Source organism: Lemur catta, chromosome 10 (assembly GCF_020740605.2).
Source record: "Lemur catta isolate mLemCat1 chromosome 10, mLemCat1.pri, whole genome shotgun sequence".
In the NCBI taxonomy this organism is placed as follows: domain Eukaryota; kingdom Metazoa; phylum Chordata; class Mammalia; order Primates; family Lemuridae; genus Lemur; species Lemur catta.
In genome coordinates, this window is record NC_059137.1 from 42,628,385 (window position 1) to 42,640,409 (window position 12,025).

Sequence of the window (12,025 nt, forward strand, 5' to 3'; positions counted from 1 at the left end):
GGCCCTTTTTTGCCCTTACACTCTTCCACCATGAGGATGTATAGACTGGGCCATCTATGAGGAACAGGCCCTCTGCAAACGCGGAACCTCCTAGCACTTTGATCATGGACTTCAGAGCCGCTAGACAGTAAGAAATAAATTTCTATTATTTATAAATTATCCAATCTCAGGTACTTTTTTTTTTTTTTTTTTGAGACAGAGTCTCACTCTATTGCCCGGGCTAGAGTGCCGTGGCATCAGCCTAGCTCACAGCAACCTCAAACTCCTGGGCTCAAGCAATCCTCCTGTCTCAGCCTCCCAAGTAGCTGGGACTACAAGTATGCGCCACCATGCCCGGCTAATTTTTTCTATATATTTTTAGTTGTCCAGCTAATGTCTTTCTATCTGTAGTAAAGATGGGGTCTCGCTCTTGCTCAGGATGGTCTCAAACTCCTGACCTCGAGTGATCCACCCACCTCGCCCAGAGTGCTAGGATTACAGGCGTGAGCCACTGTGCCCAGCCTCAGGTACTTTTTGATAGCAGCACAAATGGACTGAGATAAAATAAATAGCTCACATACATGCAAATATTTAAAATTAGAAATCTCAGCCTAAGTATATTATCACATGTATTTTAAAATATAGCCAAATTTAGCAGACATTATGTTAGAATACAAAAGAATTTTTAGAAGTCAACAGATACCTAATTATCTTGATAAGTAGTACCACAGCTAAAACTTCATGATCATGTATAGAAAAGACATGTTTATTAAACATACCTAAGAAGCCCAAGATAGTAGGATTTGTCTAAAATTTGCCTTTGGGGACCTTAAAAAAAAAAAAAATTTTTTTTAAGTGCTAGTGTTCAGTTTTGAAATGCCACAAAATAGCAAATCCAATGCACAACCAGAATTACACTCTACACTTCTCAGACAGTCCTCATGAATGCCCCAATAAATCAAGAATAATCCCTGAAAAGGAAAAGAGAACAAATATCTTAAAATCATTACATAAGGAAGCTTGAATTAAGACCACAAGGATGGGGACCTAAGATAGAACTGTTAAGACAGTAGATTCTATAGAACAGGCTGACTGAATGGAAACTGAGTTTAAGGGAGTCTAGAACAGAGCTGTCCAAAAGAACTTTATGCAATGATACAAATATTCTATATTAACATTGTTCAATAAAATGGACAGTGGGACTATTGAGCACTTGAAATTTGGCTGGTATTACCAGGAAACTGAATTTTTACTTTACTTAATTTTAATTAAGTAGCTAAATGTGACCAATGGCTATCATATTGGACACTGGAGATATTCCTCAATTGTGAGCAAGATACTATGATTTTTGTCTGAAATTTTTAGAAACATGATCTTACATTTCAGTACAACTATGAAAGTATTGCTAAGTTAAATATCTCAAGCCCCGTAAGAGACAAAATGCCCTGCAAAGTATGAGAGGCTAGGGAGTACTGACTATATAATTTATGCTAAGAATAGAGAAGTAATATCTTATTGTGGTGGGAAATGGGGCAATATAGCAGGTAAACACAAAAGTCACAGCAAATAGTGGTGTACAGTGGTAACAATCATGTAAGGCTTTGAGGTATATTGGTGGAAACTATCTTAAATGACACTGGTCCTGTTTTGAAGGAGAAATTAATATAATAATAAATATTTGATGAATTCACTATAGAATTTTGATGTTTCTGCCCTTAATGTTTTTTAATAATATTAGACATATAAACATTTCTGTGAATACATTTTTTAAAAATCAGTTAAATGATTATATAATCAACTTATTTTTTCACATTATTGATGATTATTAAGCAAACATTTCTCAATAATCAATTGGTTTTTAATATTTATTGAGCTAAATGGTATTATAACAAAGAAAATTTAAGTCTCCTGAAAGGAATGACATACTATGTTATAAAAGTAGTATATATATCTCATAATTAATTTTGTACCAGAAGAATATCTTCATTCCTGATAAATCACCTGTCACAAATACAGAAAACAAAAAAAATTCTTTATAAAACAGTTCACCATGCTTCGGTTATATATACCACAGATCAAATTTCTGAATCATAACATATAGTGTACTATTATGCTTGTCTAAACACATATATACAGAGGCATAATGGGAGATTCAGCATAAATCTATGTGCTAGCCTCATTTCCTTACTTAAGCATTAGAAGAGAGTATAAATTATCAGAAAGAGGTAACATTTCTTGACTCACTTCTCATAAATACACAGACATTTTAATAGTGTCATTTTGATATAGAAACTACCAAAAAGTATTTCAGAATATTTCCATATAGTACTAGGAATCTAATTTTCAATCTTGAGCTTTTCTTCAAAACTATTTCAAATTTCTTCAAATTATAGCAAAGTTCTATGTTCAGAAATATGAAGATCACATAGCTTTTATATTTATATAGCTTTCTAGTTCATAATGTATTTTCATATTCATTTTGCTATTTAACCCTCACAATAATTTTCTGAATCAAAGAATATGAATTATATACTGTAATTCTGATTACATGCTGTAATGTCATGTAATAATTCTTAAAGGCTATAATTCTGATTTAGTAATATGATACTGTAATACTTTTTATATAAAATATACTCATCTTCCTAAATAGATACCTTTCATCCCAGTTTTCATTCCACTCAAACCTTGTTGTGTTACAGGACGATCAGCAACTTTGATTTGAGAAGATAAAACTCCACCTGTCCCTATGGGACCACTACGAGAACCTGGTCTTGCTGTGCCAGGTGGCACCTAAATGACAAACAAGATTTCATTTTTAGTAAACTGAAAAAAAACCACTGTACTTCTACTATTATAAAATTACAAAGAGAATTTTTTTAAAAATCAAAATTCTATATAATTTATAAAATATTCCTTATATTTTTGAATGTCCAAAATATTAAGTACTATTATTCATTTTAAAATTCTATGACTATTAAATAACACATTTCATTAAAATTTAACATTTTGTAGGTAGATATTACTCATAATACCTCAAAACTGGAAAGGAGCTAAATGTCCACTGTAGAAAATGAAAACAAGTTGTAGTATATAAAAAAGCAGTTTATAAAATAACATTTAAAATTCCATTTTGTAAAAAGAAAAGTCTAGAGAATCATAAAAAAAAGTAATAATGATATTATAGTTGACTTTTATTTTCTCTTTTATAGAATTTGGTATTTTCAGCATTATTACAATGAGTATATATTACCTTTAAAATCAGGAAAAAATAAGAAAATTTTCATTTTGAAAAAAAATTAGATATAATTCCATCACAAGATGGCCATTTAAGTACTAAAGGACTTACATCATTCAGCAAGTATTTGAATTTTTACTCAACATGATTCTCTACTACAGGCCTACAAAATCCAATGTAACATTACATACCCTGAGGAAAGGACAAAAGGACAAAAGACTCCCTTCTTGTCTGTTCATATAGTATATACAGGCATGGAAGGTATAAAAGACAACATGAAACTATTCCAATATTATCCACCTTTTTCTGTTTATCTTCTTTACCCTCTTTTCTCCGCGCCCCCCATCTCTACCAAAGTGTAAAGTAGTAGATTAGGTAGGAGTAGAAATTTTAGATAGGGGTTGGATATAACCATTGCCATTCATTTTGGAGTTTTTAATTCTGTTAGCTAGTAGCCTTTGATACTATCAGACAACATAGTTCTTAAGTGACTCTGATAATTACTTGGGAATTATTTTGAGTAGGGGGGCCAGCAACAACACACATTCCAGAGAATGCACTGGACACAGGAACAATGTCAACTATAAATTCAAATGAAATAAGTTCAGGGTTATCCTGAGTGATCTTAGCAGCGAATGCTAAATCTCTTCCTAGGTAAACCTTCTGAACAACTTCCTCTTTGGCTTTCTGCAAACATAATCATGAGGTCAGTCAAATAACTGTACTACGTACCATTTTTTATTTTTCCTTTATCAGATGGAAGTACAGAGAAGAAAGTATAAATTAAGACTATATACGTTAAAAAAAAATGAAGCAGATGTATATACATTCACATGGAAATGTATTCACATTACCAAAAGGAAAGGATAAGATAAATAACAATGTATATAGCATTATCCTGATTTTGGAATAAATCAAAACCACACAAACTATACATGCATGGATGTTTGTGTGTTTGTAAATGCATAGAAAACAAGTCTAGAGGATACACATCACATTGTTGACACTGGTTATTCTTGGAATAGGAAGTGACTCTCACACCCTTGCTTATATGTTTTACAAAAAGCATTATTATTCTCAAAACTGCAAACATTAAATAGGTAAAGTGTCGGGCAAATAGTAGGTGGCCCATAAATGTCAGATTCTTTTTATAGTCAATTAATAAACATCAACTCTTACTAGAATAAAAGAAAAAGATACTCTAGCTTAGTACCATATCTATGAAGGCTTTAGAAAAGTCATTTCTGTTTAAGTTGATGATACTGTGATAATATCACCTGAAACTCTAGAAAAATCTGAAAACTTTAAAAAAACCTGACTTTAAAAAGATTATTCCATCCAAAAATGATGCTCTTCTTATGAATTAAATACAGGACCCAATCTCATCTGTAGTTTGCAGTTAGTCTAATGTCAGAACTTGAGTATTGGCCCTATGCATCTTCTGAGTTAGTCAAAATCACCTATGTGAACATCAGAGAAATTACCATGGATATTTTGGGTATATTCATTTTTTTCCATTTTCTTTCTTTGTATGTATGTATAAATGTATGTTGGTATGTTAAATTGACAACAGAATGCTTTTTTAACTTAATACTGTATTATATCACGTTCTTGACTTTCTTAGAAAATAATTTTTAATGACTACCTAATAGCCTATTATAGGAGCAGACAATTTTTTTTTTTTTTTTTTTTGAGACAGAGCCTCACTTTGTTGCCCAGGCTAGAGTGAGTGCCGTGGTGTCAGCCTAGCTCACAGCAACTTCAAACTCCTGGGCTCAAGTGATCTTCCTGCCTCAGCCTCCTGAGTAGCTGGGACTACAGGCATGCACCACTGTGCCCGGCTAATTTTTTCTATTTTTAGCTGTTTGGCTAATTTCTTTCTATTTTTTGTAGTAGAGACAGGGTCTTGCTCTTGCTCAGGCTGGTCTCGAACTCCTGAGCTCAAATGATCCGCCCACTTCGGCCTCCCAGAGAGCTAGGATTACAGGTGTGAGCCACCATGCCTTGCCAGGAGCAGACAATTTAAGATTCACCTATCATAAGGTCATTTAGTTTGTTTCCAAATTTTTACTACTATAATAATAACGAAAATGCAATAATTATCTTTATAGGATATTCTGCTTAGAATTGTCAATTTATAAACTTCATCTAACTTTTCCTAACATGATGTGTTTCTCTTATTGATTCACTGATTTATGACACTCTCTCTCTCTTTCATCAAGCCCTTAATATTTACTAGAGTTTATTTCAAGGTTGCTGTGGCACTCAGAATATTGTTTCACTCATTGTTTATATTTTTACATTATTGTACCACTTCTCATTTTTGTTTTGTTGTTCTAGATGAATTTTGGAAAAGTTTTATAATGATATTCCCCTCCAGAAGAAATCTCATGGAATTTTGATTGGGCATATGGTTTATAGCCTTAATATAGAAAGAGCTCTTACAAATTAGAAAAGTTTGCTTTCTCATTTTAAGATTCTGAACTCTGTGCATATTTAAATATATTTTTACCAGTATATCCCCTCTCTTTTAATTTTTTATGGTGTTTTTCATTTTTGAAAACTTAAATATACAAATATTTTCCTTTTCAGTACTTGGTATTTCCATCATTTTTAGAAAGGCCTAGCCCATATCAAGTTTATACAAAATACTTGCCTACATTTTTGTGTAGTACACTTGTGGTTTCACTTGTAAAATACCGAGTTTCTAAGCTATATAGAATTCTTGCAAAAGGTGTGAGGGAGAGATCAAAGTTATTTTTAAACAAATAGCTTACCAGTTATTAGAATATTCTATTGAATGTATCATAATTTTCCAACTAATTTCAAACACAATCTTAATCATTAACTAAATTCTTATACATGCTTGATCCTATTTCTGTTCTATTCTACTTCATTTGATTCTAGCTAATACACTACCACTTAAATTATTGCATATTTAAAATAAGTTTGAATATCCTCAAGAACAGGCATCTTCCCTCAATAAATGTCTTTCAAACATTCTCCCACATTTATCCTTCTAGATGCTTTCCAAAAAATAAACAACATATAACAATATGCATACAGAATAAAGGAACAACAAAGTAGAATCTCTTATCATACAGAGGATTTCCAACTTCTACCAGAATACATGCACAAGTACTCAATAGATTTGTTTTAAACTTACGCCAGCTGCCACTCGCATATTTCCTGATGGGGGTCGTATTCTGGAATGAGGCCTTCCTGACAACCCAACTCCACCTCGTGAAACAGGGCGAGCTACTGAAGATTTGTTATCACTGGCCATTGTTTGTTCACTTTAACTCCTGTTTGGAAATAATAAATAGTTCAATTCTCCTTTGATGCCTTCTATAGTAAGACACTAATGACCCATCATATCTTTACTTCAAAGATTAAATTCACGATAATTTTTCTTGCAAATTGCCATTCCAGGTAACACAACAAAGCTTAGCCTGCTTTAACTTTGTTCAAATTTGACATTAACGGTCCATTTAAAAATATGAGGTCATTTACAACAACATTCCTTCCTCATCTCCCTATTATCTCACCAAAATGCAAGCCCCTCTAGTTATCTATTTCTCTTATGTTCTCATCCCATACTCTGGTAAGCCTTCTCTCGCCTGACAAGTCTGGTGTCTTTCTTCTCTCCCAATCTTTTCTCTGTGCTTTCTGGTCCATGATTAACTCCCTTATATTCTCAATCTTTTTTTTTTTTTTAATTTTTTTCTTCTTTTTTTTCATTTATTTTTATTTTTATTTTTTGCTAACAGCATCAAGGAGTAAATTCTCAATCTTGTTACAAATACTTCCTATTACTCTTCACTTTAACAGAATCCTGGCTTCTCCTGACAGTAACATTTTCAGTAGTGAAGGCCGTTTTAGCTTCTTGTTCCACAATTTCAAAGCAAAGGTGGTGGCATTCTCCTTGCTCGACAGTGTCACTTTCAAAACATTATTCTTCTGCATTTTTAAAAAAATAAACAGGATTTACTTCCTTTGAGGATAAGGGAATGCAACCATATTGCCTTGATCTTTCCTGATTGCTGTTATCTAGTAACCTCCTACTCTCTCCTCCACTGGTAGTAAAGTCTTTTGTACCTAGTTCACAGCTTCTCTATTCCAATCTTACCATCATCCTGGATGATTTCCATGTGTATTCTAGAACCAATATCCAATATTTGTGCTTCACTGACCTCAATTTTAGTAACCATCTTAACTCCATTTCAGTTATTCATAGCCATGGCCAGACATGGAGCTTATCATCTGGAATTTTTTCATCTCAAACATCTTAATCGAAATAATTTATTTTCTGACCTTAATCTCCTCTCCTTCTACCCTTTTCTCATCTTTATTCCTACTACACCTGCCTTTAAACTATTTCGTTCCTTCATTCATTCTCTCCAGTTCATCATCTCCCCCCATTTATTCATCAGAATACAATATTACTTAAAATTCTGGTTGGTAATTAAGAGTAGCAATTTTCAAATTGTGGGTTATGACCTATTAGTGGATTATGAAAACACTTTGGCAGGTTATGACCAATATGCTTTAAACATGAAATAAAACAGAAAAAATAAAATAGTTTACTGAACATAGGAAAGGTAAGTATTATTTCATTAAACTTTTGTTTCAGTTACATTTATATAAATCTACATATGTATATACTGGACTGTAACATACAAATGTGTGTCCTATAGTAAGTCATGCCAAAGAGTTATGAAGATACTGATCTAGAAAGAGAACAGGCAGAAAAAGAGAACAGTGCCCAAGATTCTGTCATGAAGAATGTCAATACATATAAATCACACAGAAAAGGAGAAACTAGTATAAGAGACTGAAAATAAAGGTCCAGAAAGAAAAGAGAAAAACCAGGAGTGTGTGTTAGAGATGCCAAGAGAAGGCAGGAATATTAAACTATGCCATTTACTGGTGGAAATTCAAGTAAGATAAAAACTGAAATGTCCATTGAAGTTCCCATCCAAGGAGTCATTAGTGACCTTGACAAGGGCAGTTTCAAAGACTCTCTTCCTTCTCTATGTGAAACTTCTGTCTCTTGAGCACCATCAATTACTTCGTATCCTCAAACTCTTCTCCAACCCATCTGGCAAAATCAGAAACCTTTCTCTACATCCAAACTGGATTGCTGAACATTACTGATGGACACCATACAACTGTATAGACTGGAATACTGAAAAGCGATAGTCACCAATCTCAGATGGACCCTTATCTCAGAAATTATTTTATTTATCCTTGATAAAATAATCTCAATAGCCATCCCTTCTCTCATTCAAGATCTACCTCTATTCTGATATACCCTTTTGATCCCATCTCCTTGGAGACATTATCCCCACTCCTGCTGTTATCTTTAAACTTTCTCCTTTCTTTCAGTCTGTTACCACATTCAATTCTTTCCTAACTTCAAAAACTAATTTCTCGATCCTACAACCACCTCTAACTCAGTCCCATATATCCTTTCCTTATGCAGCCAAATTGTTTTAAGAGTAGCTTATATGCACTATTCTCTACTACTTCAATTTCCACTATCGCCTATCTCTGGTTTGCTACTGTTTCATTCAAATCACCCCTGCCAATATTGCCAGGGATGCCACCCCACTGCTACTGGTGTCTACTCCACATGAAACCATCTCCTTTTTTCAGTCTCCTTGATCTGCCCTTAAACAGCAGAATTCCCTAAGATACCACCCACAATCTATTTTTCTTTTCTCTAAGTTCTCCTTGGACTGCCTCATCCACATTCGAGGGTCTTAACAATTAACAAGCTGATGACTCCAGTCCAGACCTTTCCCACTCAGCTTGAGTTGTTTATATTCAAATTATTTAATGTGTCCACTGGATGTTGTCTAAATATTTCAAAACATACATATGTAATCATTATCATATCCCCCAAATTTGCCCCTCCTCTTGGTACTGCTTCCTAGTCACACAAGTCAGAAACTTGGTCCTTGATTTCTCCTTCTCCCTCACTTCCCATGCAGGTCATATAGTCCTATTGAGTTTTTTGGATTTTCTTTTTTTGTCCTACTAATTTTGTTCATAAATCTTTAACAGGTATCTTTCTTTCTATTCCTACAGTACTGGCCAGTTCATTCAGGGCATCACTGACTCAAGTGGATTATTATACCAGTCTCATTAAGTGTCCCCTTGCCTGACACACATCTTGCCTATTATCTTTTCTAGGAACCCTTCCATGACTAGTCCACAACCACCCCTACACCTTCTTCAATTTAAATTTATAGGCCTGTTCTATATCCTACCATGCACATCTCTATTTCAGTACCTATCACACCAATGGGAAGAATCTACTTAAGCATTTCTCTCCCTTGATGGCAACAGGTACATTTGATTTATCTTTGTATCCCCAGGATCTGTCTCAGTGGCACGCAGAAACTTTACGTTCTCTTTGGTATCCTTTGAATTTCCTCCCACACGAAGGTGTTGCCAACTATAAAATTTACCAAATTGTTAAATATGAAACAAAACATTTGTTGAACTAAATAGAACATTTGTTTCTATACCCTATGCTCAGTTCTCTGTTTTTTTGTTTTGTTTTGTTTTTTACCCATGATCAATCCTTGGATTACTTCTTTCTGCAATGTTCCATCCTTGTAACTTCAACTATGTATATGGCTCATAAATCAATGTCTATAGTTCTGTCCTTTAAACTGGATGCCAATTCTGAATTTTCAATTATTTACTGGAAATTTCCATTCAGATATCCCACCATCACTTCATTTGAGTATGTTCACACTAAACTTTCAATCCTCCCGTCCTACCTAAATCTCTGATTCTATTTCCTTGCTGTTTTGAACTCTGCAGACAAAGCAATAGAAAATTTTCAAATGAAAAAAGTAGTTTCATGAAATGGCATTTTAAAAGGAAGATAAAGTCTACAATCAAGATGGTTTTTCCACAAGAAAACCAGTACAACAAAAATCTGTTTCCAGTGGAATTAGTCACTGTTACTCCAGCTTTCCTGATAATGTTGAGAAAATGTACACTATATGAAAATTCCGCCCAATTTTCTTTGCCACTGCTTTACTGTAGTGGAACAAGCTTACCATTAGATCAGTCCTGTTAGGGTAAAAAAAGAGAGAGGAGAAACATTAATAACAAATATGCCACCAACTCTGGCTTTATTCAGTCAATTATTCACACAATCAGAGAGGCAGCCTGGTCTTTGGTTCCAAAAAGATTAGGAATACAAACTGCAGCTCTGACCAGCTCTATAATTTTGGCACTTTACTTAACCCTTCAGAGAACGTTTCATCGCCTGTAGAATAAAAGTGTGGCAATGAGCCCTACCTTGCGGAGCTGTTGTGAAGATTACAGATATTATATGTAAAACATCCGGTTCCTAATTATTATCATTATGCTCCCCAAGCCAACCGTTCTCTTCTATGTGAAGAAGTAGAAAGATGCTAAGTCCCTCCACTGTGACCAACAGACAGAAATGCCCCTTCCACTGTAACCATCCGACAGAAATTTATTACTCTGAGTAGAATCCTTCAGCCCACAGCTAAATTCTTGGATCCTTTCCTCTGGTCTCGGTTTAGCAGGTCTCCTCAGGGGATTGTTGGAGGTGGTCTCTATGCTCCCTTTACCAGACCAGACTTGGGAACTTGCCTGGCCTGGCGAGGGACCCGAAGACGACAAGTAAGAACTGAAGCGTTTGAATTTGTTTTGTTTAGAGCGGATCAGTATCTCCAAGGTAAGATAACCGGCGCGGGGGGAAGAGAGGGAGGAAGACATGTGACTTCGGATTTCTCACCTCCACCGGCGCAGCAGTAGGGCGGTTGTAAGGCTCGGCTCGGGCTCTTCCACGCTGAGCGCACGGGTCAGCCCACTCGCAGCTCCAGGTTCGCCCACGCACAGCTCTCGTCGGCCCTCGGGCCCACTACCGGCCACGCGCCGCCGCGTATCCCGGCAACGGGGGCGGGGATGGCGGAAGTTCCTCCTCCCAAGTAGCCAATCCTCTGCCTCTATTCCTGGTAGCTACGAGCTGAGTGAGAGCTAAATGCTCTCGCGAGATTCGATAACTATTGTTTTCGTCCGTATCTCTTCCGTGGTTTTCTGGAAGAGATGGAGAACAGAGCGTTGGCTGGGAAACGGAAGAAAACATTTTAGTTGAACATTTGTTTTTTTTTGATAACCAGAGCAACCTCTGTGTGCCTTACCTGAACCAACTCTAGCGAGTTTTGCTATATCATTATGTAACCTCACGTCTGCTACCCTGTAATGGGTTACATTTTCGTTATAAGTTATTCTGTGGTAGGCAGCATTGTATAGTTATTTTGAGGTTTTTTTACTCCTAATTAGTGGTAATTTTCCTTCCTATTCGGACTGCATAACGTACACAATGTAACATTAAGTATGGATGCTATTCTGGCACCACCTGTTCTGTTCCTCCTCATTTCTCTGGAAGCTTCTCATCTTTAAGCTTCCTTTCAGCAGTGTTCTTTTGACCCAAGTCTGTGAAGAAAGCTGTGAATTAAATGGAACGTGTTCTTAAAAGAATTATCTTAAAAAAAAAAAAAAAAAGCTTAAGGATGTCATCACCTCAAATCCCACTTCTCTAATAAAGTAACTTTTATGCTTTCTTCTAGTCTTTAAATGGAGCTTAAATGGGATTGCATACAAATTGGGATTTTTAACATTATTTTACACATTATTTCCAACTTGCATATATTACATTAAGGTTTATTTTCTTATATGCCTGCCTTCAAGGAATTAAAAATCAATACAATGCAAAATGAAATAATGTCATGTGGCTGAGTTCTCCTTTGAAAGTTT

General features: G+C 35.1%; 2 protein-coding genes across 3 annotated transcripts in view; one reads left to right on the plus strand and one right to left on the minus strand.

Moving 5' to 3' along the window:
- Positions 1-11,190, minus strand: part of IFT74 (intraflagellar transport 74) — a 78,332-nt gene extending 67,142 nt beyond the window's left edge. Inside the window, exons 1-5 of one of the 2 annotated variants that reach the window (XM_045563796.1) lie at positions 10,726-10,964; positions 10,294-10,306; positions 6,381-6,519; positions 2,634-2,769; positions 759-807 (exon numbers count right to left, since the gene is read on the minus strand). In XM_045563796.1, coding sequence (XP_045419752.1) covers positions 759-807; positions 2,634-2,769; positions 6,381-6,500 — 305 coding nt within the window. In that variant the 5' untranslated portion in view covers positions 6,501-6,519; positions 10,294-10,306; positions 10,726-10,964. Of the gene's footprint in view, positions 1-758; positions 808-2,633; positions 2,770-6,380; positions 6,520-10,293; positions 10,307-10,725; positions 10,965-11,003 lie in introns of those variants that run through there. The other variant, XM_045563795.1, reaches the window with a different exon arrangement.
- Positions 10,839-12,025, plus strand: part of PLAA (phospholipase A2 activating protein) — a 37,857-nt gene continuing 36,670 nt past the window's right edge. Inside the window, exon 1 of the mRNA XM_045563794.1 lies at positions 10,839-10,943. The gene's annotated coding sequence lies outside the window, so the exon portion shown is untranslated. The remainder of the gene's footprint in view (positions 10,944-12,025) is intronic.